This window comes from Natrix helvetica (genome assembly GCF_964273705.1).
Source record: "Natrix helvetica genome assembly, chromosome: 2".
NCBI lineage: Eukaryota > Metazoa > Chordata > Lepidosauria > Squamata > Natricidae > Natrix > Natrix helvetica.
Window position 1 is genome coordinate 128,375,531 of NC_138552.1, and position 14,606 is coordinate 128,390,136.

Sequence of the window (14,606 nt, forward strand, 5' to 3'; positions counted from 1 at the left end):
AGTTGGATGGCGATGAGGTACAATGTGTAGCCATAACAACATTCTTTCCCTGGGAGTCAAGGACGTTCAGCTTGCACCTGGAGAGAGGCATGATTGGGAAACTACTTCAGTTAGGATGGTGACCTGATTGGACCATGTGATGGACATGTGGGTGCAGGCTTTCCTTTGGTGGGGAAAACCCGGGAGACTTCAGATTCGGGTTTATTAGACATCTCTAATAAAATGGAACTTTGAGGAAATGCTTGCCTCGGAGTCTTACTTGGTTGGGGGTGTTATTTGGAATCCTGACACAGGGTTGCATGCGATTCTGACAATTGCATGCATTTGATTTATCTTATAGCACACAGACAATAATCACTTGTGGTACAAACATTGGAAGAGAACCTCAAAGATATATTTCATTCAGTGATATGACAATAACATAAATGTTGTATACAGTCATTCTTTGCCTTAGCCACTTGCTTTTTTCTCTTTTTTTAAAATAGTCTTTTGGATAAGCTATTCAATGCTATTCCTTTAATTCCCATTAACAAATTAATCAAACTATATATTTTATTCTTACAGTTCATTATCTCTTTTGACTTGGTACACAATATAAATGTGAAGAGGAATGTGGAATATAGATAGTTTTCCCTACCACTCCCAAACTGTATGAATTTTATATGCCTAGGTTCTATTTAGCCATGATCTTGAATGTATGAAAGAGGGGTATGTGTGTCAGTTCCCTTAGTTTAAATTCCCGAAGCCTATCCTCAGTCAGCAAATATATGTGATACCTTTCTCCTGCCCATAAAATGATGTGGAAATAATTATTTGCCTTTGTAGTCTGCACAAAGTATTTGAAGATAACCAGATGGTATCAAGAACCACTTTGAATAAACAAGTAGTTTAGGTAAATGATATTTCCTCCTTCCAAAACGATCAAATTGAAATGCTCCCTGTGTTGTAAAAATCTTACATTATAAGTACAAATAATGTACTTAATCTTAAATACACAATGCTTTCAACTCTATGTCAACATGGTAAATAATGAGGATCTAACATCTTCATTCTGAAGACTCTTATGAAAATTACTTCTTCTGTCAAAAGATTACATCTGCATTCAGAGAACAAATTATTTCTAGTGGGTTTTTCTTTTGTCACAGAGTGCTGCTTCCATTCATTTGTTAACTGCAATTAATATCAAAAGGGAGATCTAGCTTCATATAATTGGCACACCACATTAAAACACTTAATGGTATGGCTATATGTATCTCATTCACAGTTCCCTGTTGGCACTGAAATTGAAGGAATGAATATTCTGGGGCTTGTGCTCTTTGCTCTGGTTTTGGGAGTAGCTTTGAAAAAACTTGGACCTGAAGGAGAAGAACTCATTCGTTTCTTTAATTCTTTCAACGAGGCGACCATGGTCTTAGTATCTTGGATCATGTGGTGAGTGTTTATAATAATATTGCAATCAGAAAAACTTCCCAGTGCTGGAGCAGTTTAAAGTACAATTTTCTACACACACTACCTTCTCTTCAACTCTAAAGTCTGTAGTAAAGGGTCTTCATAATCTGTAACATCTAATTTGAGAGGGACAATTGCCAGCTGATTGACTGCCTAGCAGAATCTAAGATCAAATAGAAGGTGATATATGCAATAGGTTAAGGATAATGTTTATCATGTTTATTATGTACCTCCCTTTATCAGGCATGGCGTATGAATTATTCCATTTGGTAATTTGGTTCTTGAGAGGAATAGTGTAGTAAAAACTATGTAATTAAATATTAGGTAGGCCTTTTCTTATGGGGAAAGTCTATAGTTCAGATATACTTCTCTAGCTCATTAAATTTTTCATTGAAAAAAAAGGCTCAGAAATGCAGCAGAGATCCCTGCTGGTTGTGTTACACGGGGCATAAATATTCAGTTATTAAAATCCCGGTTTGTATATTCAACAGTTGGATTTCATCTGCACCCTCATTGGTTGCGTGGCTATATTAATAACCTGTTTCCATATCTTTTGGGTTTTAATTGTGCAAATCCAAACATGCTTATTCAACACTCTTACTGTATTCAGTAGCATTTGCTTATTGACAAAGGCATTTAGAATTACCCATTTATTGCTTATATAATATGTAACAACACTATATTGTCATGGAATTTTACAGAATTACTAGTTGGGCATCAAAACTGTTGTTTCTAAGAAGAACATTATACCCTGTTCTGCCGAATCAGCTAATTCTAACTTCCTTCTGCCAATGTGACATGGAAAGTTGATATAGAAAAATGAGCAGCTGAAATCGATCAACTGCTCCCCCCCCCTTTGATATATATTGACTCAAGAGGGTTGTAGATAGACTATTGACCCGTCAAGGCCTGGATTTCTCTCATGTCTCTTGTGCAACTGACCTGAATATTTAGCATATGGCAGCTTTTTCTTTTCTGATTCAATATTGGAATTGAAAAAGGCCAGCTCATAGGCAGGACTTGCAGTTTGTCCTTCAAAATCTGGGACTCTGGCAAATTCACTTCATACCGTACCACTGCCATTTTCAGAGAGACCTTCAAGTGTTACTTTATAGAGTTTTCTGCTTTCCTGGGTGGGATAGGAAAGTGGTAGCCAAACTCTTAACTGAAATGGTTTTAGTCTGGTCTTCTATGACTATTGCCATTTTTTCTTCTTTAAATTGAGTTGGAATATTTTTTTTAATTAGCCACCTTTCTTTATTCTAGCCACTCTAGATTTGTGGCATTGGCTTGACATTGGGAGCATTTGCACAATTCTTGAAATTGCTGAATGCTGGTTAAAATGTTTGCTTTAGTAAAAATTGAAGACTTTGGAAAACTCTGCAAGCAATGGCTTTCAATGCAATCAGCCATAGTATCTTACTGGCTGGCCTACAGTTAAGTCAATTGTGGGGTGTGCCAGATTGACCCAATGGCATGTCATATGTGGAGGGTCACATAAGTGAAATTTTGGCATTTGGAGTGTGATATAATCAACCAAATAAAGCTGGTTGATATACCAACTTTACATTGTCACTTCTGGGGCATAGGATGATGCTATTGATATTCCAGCCAAATGTCTGGAGACTGTAAGAATCTGGATGAGAGAGAACAGACTAAGCTGAACTCAAATGAGTTGCTGTTTGGACATTACGGCTATCTGTCAGTACCATTGTGTCTGAATGGCCAGGTTCATTATTTAGGGGGTCCTTCTACACTCACAGCTTCTGCTAGAAGGGCAACCATGGTTAGAACTCTGCTTTTCATTGCCACTCAACTGGTTTGTCATTCAAGCCATCACTTCACTGCACAAATTTCTCAGACCAAGAACTAAGAGTCAGGCAGTTCTGGTGCTTTTTTTGCCCTGGAAAATCTCCACAATAAAGGTGTTAAATTTTCGTCTCTCACGTGCATCTGTCCTTCCATATTCAAAAGCAACCTCTGTCCATTAATACACAGTAGTAAAAAATGCTTCTGCGCATGCTCAGAAGCAAAAAAACAAGATGGCAGCACCTAAGGCACTGCTGATAGAACCAGTTCGGGGGTGTGGCTGGCCGAGTTACTACCTACTTGGCTGAACTGGGCCGAACTGGTAGGAACCCACCTCTGGTTCAACCCAAAAGCTATAAAACGGTCTCTTCTGATTTGATCACTTTTTATATCATTTACTTCTCTGCTCATCCTAACATATTACTTAAATCATTATTTATGAAAATAACGCTCATTCACACCTTTATCCTTTGAATATGAAATACATGTGTTCACTGCAGATGCTTTAATTTGTTCAGTTTAATTGGTTCTCTCAAGAGTAGTAGCAACTGTGCAAATGAATGTCCCACAACAGAAAAAGAGATAAAGATTCAATTTACCGAGGGAAATTTTGTATGACAATCTGATGCTTATTCTTTATTGAGGCCTGTAGTGTGGGTTTCAGAAATCACTGACTTTTTCATTTTCATTCTGTCAAAAATTACAATGTTATTTAGCATTCAATGTAACACTCGGTGCTTCCTTTTCAGGTATGTACCACTTGGCATTACATTTCTAGTTGGAAGCAAGATTGTGGAAATGGATAATATTATCCTGCTGGTGACAAGCCTTGGAAAGTACATCTTTGCATCAATTCTTGGCCATATTATTCATGGAGGGATTATTTTACCACTTATTTATTTTGCAGTTACACGCAAAAACCCTTTCACTTTTCTGTTAGGACTTATAACTCCTTTCACCACAGCATTTGCTACTTGTTCCAGGTTGGTAGATTTTTTGCTTCTATTTCTGAAATGAGGATGTCATTGTTTGAATTTAGGGTAATACTGTAACTTGGCTTTTCTTGTAAAACAAGGGACTCTACATTTATTAAAATGTAAGGCAGACTTTTAGAATGGAGTGTAGATCGTCTGTGTTGCTATATGGAAAAATATGGCTTGATGGCAAAGGTTTTAATGGCTATATTATAGTACCTTACAGGGTGGGGAAAGTAACAATTTTAGAATACTAAGGTGCTTGACTGTAAAAATGTTTCTTTAAACCAGACATAATAGAACTTGAAATGGACATAATAATAAAAATGTATAATAAAACTCCCTTTTTATTTTTTCTCATAAGATTCAGGCATTTGTTTTGGAAATGAATAAAGTAGAATCTTTTGTCCTAATTTTCAGGAACAGCACGTATCTGGAATGTTACATTATCTGTTTAGGCTGACAGACAAATGCTTATATTTTGGGCTGCAGGAACATTGCTGGACTTGACCTTCTTGTGCTTCTTCCTTGATCACATCTAGCTCTGCAACTCTTCCATCAATGATCAAATGCATTGAAGATAACAACAAAGTAGACAAAAGGATTAGTAGATTTATTCTGCCTATTGGGGCTACTGTGAATATGGACGGAGCTGCTATTTTCCAATGTATAGCTGCTGTCTTTATTGCTCAACTGAACAACGTCAACCTCAATATTGGACAGATCTTTACCATTCTGTAAGTGATAGTGTCAGCTGCTCAGGTGCATCAGAAGACTCAGAGAAACTATTTGATTCTTTCTAGCCTGCCACATTGCACTTTGGTTGAAGCATAATTTACAAATTATGTCCTTCAGGGAAATGCTGAAAGGAGTCACGCTTTTCTCCTTCTAAGGAGATTATAGTTTATTGTGATGTAGAGAATAAGAGCCTAAAGGGATACTTGGCTTGTCAATGCTGTGGGTGGCAATGCAAAAGGAAGCAGCAAGTAGATATGTCATTAAGTCACTTCTGATCATTTTAGTAATTTTGATCAGTTGTACACCCAAACTTGATGCAACTACAATTAAACTGATTTGCAGGATGTACAATGGCAAGTTGTACAAACAGTCTATCTCCAATGCATGGTATCAGTGTAGAGTCCTGAGTACAGAAAATAAACTTTGCATATGATTCTGCGTTATTTTAATACATATATGAAATTTCAGCATAGCCAAAAATAATTTTATTGACAGAGTTACTGCCACTGCTTCCAGTGTGGGAGCTGCTGGAATTCCAGCTGGAGGAGTTCTAACCATAGCTATTATCTTGGAGGCTATTGGACTTCCCACAAATGACATCTCTCTCATATTGGCTGTGGACTGGATTGTGTAAGTATACACAACATGTGTGCATGTTGACTCTTTGGATATGGTGGCTGTCAAAGTATCAAGGGTCTTAATAACCCCTTGAAAGGGCAGCCTTTAAAAAGTACTTTCATCCAGAAGAGAGCAGTTGCAAACCACACAGCAGAATTTGTTGATTGCTGCTGAAGGGAGTAAGAAACTCACTGCTCTAAATTTTTGATTTGCATCTTTTTCCATTCCGATCACAAAAGCTGTCTGAAGTTGAGAGGGGGATAAGCAGAGGAAATTAGCTATTAAAAACTATGTATCTCATGATACAAAAATTACTTCCTTCTTCTTGGGGTGGGGGGAGATTTTGCAGTGGGTTTTTTTTTTTGTTATTGCATGAGGTGAAAGAGAAGCTGCATTTCAAGGCACAAGTATTTATATTTGGGCTTAGCTATAACTGCTGTAAAAGCTACATTCCAATTAAATGTGAAGAATGTTAATGTTCCTCATGTCAGGAAAAGGATGGACAGAATTATTCTAAACAAGAAGCAGAGTTTTGCTCCAAGAAAACTTTTAAAACATCATAACTTCCCAGGGAGGATGTAATATTTGTTTACGTTCTTTTTCCTCAGAAAGATGGTAAAATATCTTGGTGGAGTATGTTTAAAATTGAAGGTAGGGTCTCAAAAAGAGTTGCCTTGGGTCCAGTCCCCAATTTTACAATCATGTACGTCAGCAAAAAGGAAATACCCACCTTGCTGGCCAGGAAAAATGATGAACTGATGGATACAGGACGGTACTACATTCTCCTTCAGCAAACTGTTCAGGCTGAGTTTCTGATCTTAATTTTTGTTTATGGAGAATAGGGCAGAGCTTTTTAAAAAGCATCTTTGCTTGCTGTGCTTTTTGATACCCTGTTTCCGTGAAAATAAGGCCTCCCCGGATAATAAGTCCAATTGGGCTTTTGAGTGCATGAGCTAAAATAAGCCCTCCCAAAATATTGCAACACAGTAGCAGCCATGAGGTGACCACGCTCTCCGCTTCCTGCACCTCAAAAATAATAAGACCTCCCCGAAAATAAGGCCAAGCACTTATTTTTTTTGGGGGGGGGTGTCAAAAGAAAATAAGACCCTGCCTTATTTTCAGGGGAAAACAAAATCTTTAGTTTTGAACACAGATCACTGTTAATATAGAAGGCAAATGAACACTTCTCAAACCTATTGCTTTTAAAGGTAGTCTGAGCCACTGCAAATGTTTACAGATGTATTTCATTAACACCAGTGAAAATGTTTCCATGTTTTCCCTATTGATCAGGGACCGGACCACAACAGTTGTTAACGTTGAAGGTGACGCCTTCGGAGCAGGTATTCTTGATTATCTGAATCCAAAAGAAACGAAGGAGAAAGACACAGAACTTAGCGATGTCCAGGTGGAAGCCATTCCAAACACCAAGGCTGATGGGGAAACATCACCTCTGGTAACACACAAGGTTCAAGCTGTCACCCCTTCACCATCTAGCTCTCAAGATCCAACATCTAATGAGTCAGTCCTATGAATATAAAAAGTGGAGGGCACTTTATGGGCACTGTAATTTAGAAAGCACTTCTTGAATAGAGTCTGTATGGCCCCCTGAGTTTAAGCAGGCATGTCCTCTTCCATTCTGATGGCACAGAACACAGTGGTAATAGCCACAGACTACAAAATATGTGCAAGCTTCTATATGTGTGTTTGTGTGTGAGAGAGACAAGAATGAAAACTTTAGTTGGTACAAAAAGTGCTGCTGCATTCTTATGTGTATATGAGTAACGTATGCAAGACAAATGTAGTAAGTGAATGACAGCCATCCTAGATAATTTCTTCTTGCTATGAAACAAAAATTAAAGCCCACTTTATAAGATAGACTGTGAAATTTCAGAGATTTTGGGAATGTCTTATTAACTGAAGTTATACAGGAATGAAATGGAGTTTCTTGTAATTTTACTGCATCGAGCCTGCATGACTGTTTGAAAGATATTCTTAAGGGATCAGTTTATTTTGATTGATATAGTTTGTGGGACCTAACCAAACTATGACTCTTTATTCTAGTTTGATAAATCAGAGAAGCAAACTCTTTTGAAGGAGAATAGAATTAAACTAATATGTTATCAGATATATATATATATACAGTAGCTAAGGGACACCAGTCCAGATTAGCCTAAAAAGGACCATTATAATTTATTGCTCTCTTCCTGAACCTTCCTGTATGTCAAACCTTACTGACCAAAAAAGAAAGCAAGAAGCATTGCCTTTCTCTTCAAAAGTTGGGTTTCAACTTTCATAATTGTTTCTTACACATGAAGCTTAAATTGCTTTTGAGACACTCTCAGCAATTTATATTAATGCTTGATTGTTGTTCCTGGAAAGAAATATCAGTGAATGGCCAGGATGAATATGTACTACTATTACTACAAAGCAGGAATCGATTTCTAGTTTCCTAGTTTGATGTCATGTCTGCAGGTGCTGCTGCGAGATATTATCTTTGTTCTGGATCAGCATATTGTATGGCTTACGGCTTTTAATGTTTTCTGCTTAGAACTGTCCCAAATTGGGACTCTTCATTGGCAATGGAAGGCTGGCTAGAATTTTCAGATTTGTAGGCCCAATACACCTACTGGACATTGTATCTAGAATGATCCTTTTGAGCATCTATAACTGGACCTAAAAACAAATTGTTTATCAAAAGGACAGGCTGCATCTGATATGTGTTATGCTACCTATTTCCCCAAGACCAATAAGTACACGAAGTGTGTTTCTATCAATTCATGAGCAGATTAATTCCATGCTTATTTAGTGCCCTGTGACATAATGACCAATATTTTTTTCCTTTATGCATAACAAATAAAATCATATTTCAAATATGGGTAGAATATATATATATATATATATAACATCCAGTGTTAAGCTTCAAATAGTTTACATAAAAGTACATTTAAATGGGTGCTTAAATGTAGCCTGGTAATAATCATGAAGCTTCATTTGTTGCTTTTTCCCTCACTCCACTATTACTTTCAAGAGGATATGTGTTGACAACTAATCACACAATTCTGGTCTTTAACTCTTCTTACGTAAGAGATACTATTCAGACATTTTTCTGGCGGTCAGAAATTCAATTCCATTATTTAAAGTTGTTTGGAATATTACCTGTCTTTGTCCCAGTATGAAAATCTTTTTCAACAGGATATAATATGTTATAATTTCCCACCTGCAAAATTAACCTTAAAGCCCCGGGGCAGGAAAAGACAACTCACCTGGTGCCTCCCAGATGGGCCACAGCTCCAGTTCCCAGAATTCTTAGCATGTTATGCCATTTATCCTAATTTGCCAGTTTCAATCTGGTGAACTCAAAATTCAGAATATACAGTAAAGTAAATGGGATTAATCTGAATCAAAAAAGGAGGAGGAGGAGTCAGATTTTGATCATAAACACCTTTGGTTGAAGAGCAAGGGATTGTTTTGATAAATATTTACCTTTCCAGAAACAACAGCTTTTGTCCTTACAACTAATAAAGCAACTTTATGTAACTATAAAGGAAGCCTTTCGGATGGGTTATATGTTTATCCCACTGTACCCATTCTTTCAATGTGAGCACATAATAAGTATAGTAGTATCTTTTCTCTTCCTGTATTAACCAGACAAACACATTATAAAGTATTCTTACCAATTGATGTAGCAAATGCTGACACAGGAATCTCTATCCTTTGGGCAGGCCAGTCAGTTACACCTGACCTGTTTGTATTGCTGCCAACCAGAATGCCAGGTCCTCTTGCAACAGACTCATAATCTAGATAATCCCATTACTTTTCAGTTAGATAATCATTAAGTCATAAGATTGCATCTATCCTTTGTTTCAGTTGCTGAGCGTACATTTTCAGGAAAGAGGCATTCTTACAAAGGAGAAGTTTTGAGCTGGCTGGCTAGATTGACTTTTAGTAGTAGAAAAGCACTTAGCTTCCTTTACAGCAGTGTTTGTCACATTTGGGAACTTTAAGATGTGGACTCCATCTCTCAGAATTTCTCAGTCAGCTGGCTAGGGAATTCTGGAAATTGAAGTCCACATACCTTAAAGTTCCCAAATGTGAAAAAAATACTGTTTTAGAGGATTATATAAAGAAAATATTTCTCTTTATCCTGGCATTTTGCATCTTGTTTTGGAATTTGTGAATTATAATCCATCTTGCCACTTTCATAGGTGTGCAGGAAATAATTAATCAGCACATAGAATACTGATTTGCTTCCTGCAACAGATTTAGCACACTTTGAGCAGTAGTTACAATGTTTGTGTAGGATTTCAAAATCAGTAAAGTCAACTGTGAATCTTGAACCTCGCAACTTTTACTTTAATTGGATGAAAGTATTGTTTTTAGTATCATGTGAGACAAGTGAAATTTCTCCCTGTTCACTTATTCCACCATGGAATAGTTTTCTAATGTTTTCATACCTTTTCCCCTTAATGTTTTTTCCTAAGCTGTAAAACTCCAGACATAGTAATTTTTTCTCTATAGAGAAAGGAATTCTTGTTCAGCTTTTTCTGTCATTTTAGGCACTGGAACGCAGAAATTGAGTAGGAACAGCAAAAAGGAGTTGCAAATGCAGATATGTAATTTTAGTTCTCACTAAAAGAAAATACCCAAGGAATGCCTCTTAAGATCCCAGTTGGGCATATCTTTTACTTTTAAAAAAATCTGCTATGTAAAAAATATGCCTTCAAGAGCACTAATAATGTCTTCTATAGCAGCTTAGTATTATTTTATTTAAGGGCTTTTTAATAATGTAATCCCAGTGATTATTGAGTCAACCAGACCATTGTTCCAGCAAGAGTTGGGATATTGGAAAGAAAAATATCTGTGAGCCTTGATTGACAGTACAACCTGCCTGCCTCTCAAAATACAATTTGCCATTAATGACCACAAAGATTAGGAAGGTCTAATCAAAGGTGCTCTTGGGTGCTACCATCAGAAATGTGACCTATCTAACACAACACAGTATTAAGCATGAATATACTGTACAGTAACAGTGTGAGGCGTTTAAGTAGCAAATTCTTTTACCAAATGGAAAAGCCAGATTGGTTGAGAGCTTTGATTACTGCTCACAATATAAATGCCCTTGGGGAATCTCTTTTATCTATAGTAAAGCTATTTTTTTTTCATATTTTTATAGTGGCTGAACTGAAGACTGGTTTGACAGCAATTTATTGACAATAGTATCCAGAAAAAGAAAAGAGAGAGAAAAGAGAGAAAGCAGGTGTCTCTCAATAGCCTCCTCAGTTCAGATCTTGGGTCACTACCAGCATAATTACAGAAAATGAATCAATGTTCTACCCCGCTTTATTTTATAAAATAATATTGCCTTTTCTTTTATCAGATTCTTTACTAATGGTAGAAAAAGGGGGGGAGGTTGTCTGGAGAAAAATCAAGATGGTAAAGAGCAGGCAACTGAGTAGAACAGGTATTTTTCATTACTGATTATTTTTTATTTAGCTTTTGGACAATCCCTGGACAAAATCCAAGGTCAGCATATTCTTCCTGTCCTGTTCCCATTGAGAAATACGTCCTTTTGTACTTTGCTAACGAGTAAACGTAACTGAGTTTTTTGCATATGGATGATATATTGATCTTCAGGTCGAAATGTCATATTGCTTGAAACTCAGTAATGCCTAAAAAATAATGCCTATAAGGCAAAATGGCATAGACTATGTAAGAGTCTATATGGTATATGGTATATGGTACATTATTATTATTACTTTAAATTAAGAGACATCAGGAATTTACCCATAGGATTTTGTGTGGATAAAACATGCTATACTATTGAGTTTTGATGCCTCCCTTATTGATTTCAGTGGCATAAAAGTTACTTCAAAGGATGCCAGCACTATTTAAACTGCTCTTCCTAATGTATCATATTAGCACTTGCAGTGTACAAATTCTAATTTTTCAGGTGTCCATTGCAGTGTGTGATATTTCAATTTTCTGTTTTTTTATTTTTCATTTAGATGGGTTTAAACAGCTAGAATGAAATATTCATTAATTTATCTAAATGGGAAATGTGGAAGGAAATCAAAATTTAAAAATAAAGCTGAGGATTGATTAAAAATTTAAAAATCTGTTGTGCAGCATTTTAGGAACTCTAAATCGGGCTGCTGAAAATTGTAGGTGAATCGTGCTGATTATAAGCAGGAATGAGATGGAGATTTATAGATTTATATTCTGTGTGCTAACATGTGTTTAAAGTTACTATGAACAGGTGAAACAAAGCTGGAAAATAATTACATATTTTTGAACTGGGTGATCAGCTTTTTTTAAAAAAATGCTGACATTCTAGGCACAGACACTGCACAGCAGATTTTGTTGTGGTACTGTTGAGGCCCTAATTTGCAAGTTTTCATCCTCCTCCCAAATTCCATCTTAACACTAATTAAAAATAAGCTATCAGCTTGTGTTTTTTCCTCTTGCTATTCCATTTTTTTAGCTTGGCTAAAAAAGGATATTACTCTAATTAGACTTTGTGTTCAATCTTCACTGTGTTTATTCTCATCCAGCCATTCTCAGAATTTACACTGAACCATCAGTGCATTCCCTTACTGTTGAGCACGCCCCCCACAACAAAAACCCTCTAAAAAAACCCAGCTGCTACTCCAATATCAGATTCCCACTGCCGTCTTTGCCTTTTCCTGTAGTTGCTTGAGAGCAAGGAGAGAGGACAACTTTGGGTGGTGGGCCTAAGCTACCTACCCCCTGGGTTCCATGGCAAATACATTGCTGATTGGAGATTTTGGAGAGCTTAATAAAAGAACACTGGCTGAATTGTTGAAGAAAAATGTCACTATGAAAACAAGGAGGACAGTATTACTGTGGCAATGGTGCCAAAACTAGGTGCAGAAATGCTCTGATTGCTCAATATAATATTAGGGGAGATTACCTCTCATGAGGAATCATCAAACAGGATTATTTTTTTACAACGTTGATAAGCTTTCTTATTTTTCTCACTGGCACAGCTAAATGTCAGCTTCTACCAAGATCTGAATAAAATTCTTATGACCAGATGGAACGGTTATCACATTAAATTGGCTAAATATACTTCTACCTTACCTTAATATTCAACAACAGCCCCTCCTCCAATTAATTTAGAGCAACTAAGCTGTCTGTTAATGAGGAGAAATATGGTTCTGTATTTACAGTTACAGTGAGCTCTTCTGATTAGCTTTCATTAATATGTATCTTTAAAGTGTGTCTCTTACGATGTACTCTTCAATTCAAATACTAGTGATAGATTATACTACCCTACATTGCCACTTGTGTCTTTCTGTACTGAAGTTTCTAATCCAAGTCAAGTAGAATGTGGACGTACTTTGCTGTAATGAAAATGAACAGCTGCATAACACAAAGGTGGAGACTGTGAACAATCTGGAATCTGTGTAGGATAAGGAAATCTACACTCTATGATTTTAGACATAAGCGATGATGACACCACCTGCCTTATTGTGTTGTACCTAAAGTGCTGCTTTACCTGTGTTTTATTCACAGTGCTGTTCATCTCATGTATTTCTTCTCAAGACCCTTAGTTAGATGCTTAGTTTAGCCCTGAGTCTGAACTCCTGAGAAAACACATTGTCTGTTCTATTTTACAGGAATATAAATGTTAGATTTCAAATCTGAAATTAGATAAAGCATTGTAGAACAGTGCTTTATCAGGATTGTAGAATAATGTATGACAGCAACAGCTAACCACTCCATTTTCTAAGTATTGTTTTCTGTCTCTGAATGTAATGTTCTCAATATGTATTTTGTTTGCAGGCGTGCAAAATATTTCAAATTCAAATCATTTTGTCTTTGGAGCATCCCACTTCAAATATGAAAGATTCAAAATGTTTCAAATGCAAAATGGGATTGTTCAGTTGTTTCAGAAATATTGTATTTCCAATTTCCAAATATTGTAAAAGTTGTATTGAAAATAATAAAAACAGCTCATTTCACTCTTGAGATGGGAATTTCGACTGGAAGTACCGTTAGTTCAAATTTGAAACATTTTGCATGCTCCTAACTTTGATCATGCAGCTCTGTAAGGTCGTCATCACTATCAAGGATCAAATATGTATATGTATATAAAAAAATGAAAATGAATATGTGACTAGAGTTGATAACTGTTTTTCCACTTCTAAAAAAAAACCAACCGTTCCTAGCTGTTTTGGTGGAAAGCAGTGCAGAGAATTATGTTTAATTATTTTGTAACTTGAATTCGATGAATCTTGTGTTAATTATTCACAGTTTTTCTGAATCTGAAATAAAAACCCTTTAGACTGAATGAACATTTGTCATTATTGGAAAAAGAATATGTACTCCATTATGTAACATTATAGGTAGTCCTTGCTTTAGAATCAGAATTAAACCCAAAATTTCGATTAGTAGGCTCAGCAGTCGTTAAGTGAGTTTTGCAACATTTTCTGATCATCTTTTATTGCCACAATTTTTAAATGAATCTGGATTCCCCATTAACTTTGCTCATCAGAAGGTCGCAAAAAGTGATCATATGCTCCCGGAACACTGCAACCATCATAAATACATGCCAGTTTCCAAACTTCCTAATTTTGATCAGCATTGGAGATGCTGCAGTGATCGTGTGAAAAACAGAAGTCACTTTTTTCAGTGCCTCTGTAACTTCAGTCACTAAATGAACGGTTGCAAGTCAAGGATTGCCTGTATTCTTAGAACTTGATAGTGTATTCTTACATTTTCATAATCAGAGCTATGGTAATGGAAATTTATCTAGCCATCTCTGAGTGTTGCTAAGGGCCACTGTGGGGGGGGGGGGCAATACAAATGACACATCTCTTCACAGGGTATTTCAAAAGGGGCAGAGTCAGCATTATAAGGACAAAAACAGGCCCAGGAAAGAGGCTAAATTCTCTTCATGTCAAGGTTTTCATCACTATAGAACCTCAGATTTATCTTTTCTATAGAAGGTGACTTGTAAGGAATGCAGCTGCCTTAGTCAAGCCAGCTATATGT

General features: G+C 36.5%; 1 protein-coding gene across 2 annotated transcripts in view; it reads left to right on the top strand.

Moving 5' to 3' along the window:
* The window catches only part of SLC1A4 (solute carrier family 1 member 4), a 31,207-nt gene extending 17,305 nt beyond the window's left edge, over positions 1 to 13,902 (top strand). Inside the window, exons 5-10 of one of the 2 annotated variants that reach the window (XR_014174325.1) lie at positions 1,265 to 1,431; positions 4,008 to 4,241; positions 4,775 to 4,969; positions 5,466 to 5,600; positions 6,879 to 9,906; positions 10,345 to 13,902. Coding sequence is in view for 1 of the 2 variants with exons in the window: in XM_081940864.1 (XP_081796990.1) it covers positions 1,265 to 1,431; positions 4,008 to 4,241; positions 4,775 to 4,969; positions 5,466 to 5,600; positions 6,879 to 7,041; positions 10,762 to 10,773 (906 nt within the window). In the remaining variant the exon portion in view is untranslated. The remainder of the gene's footprint in view (positions 1 to 1,264; positions 1,432 to 4,007; positions 4,242 to 4,774; positions 4,970 to 5,465; positions 5,601 to 6,878; positions 9,907 to 10,344) is intronic. The other variant, XM_081940864.1, reaches the window with a different exon arrangement.
* Positions 13,903 to 14,606: the final 704 nt, after the last annotated feature.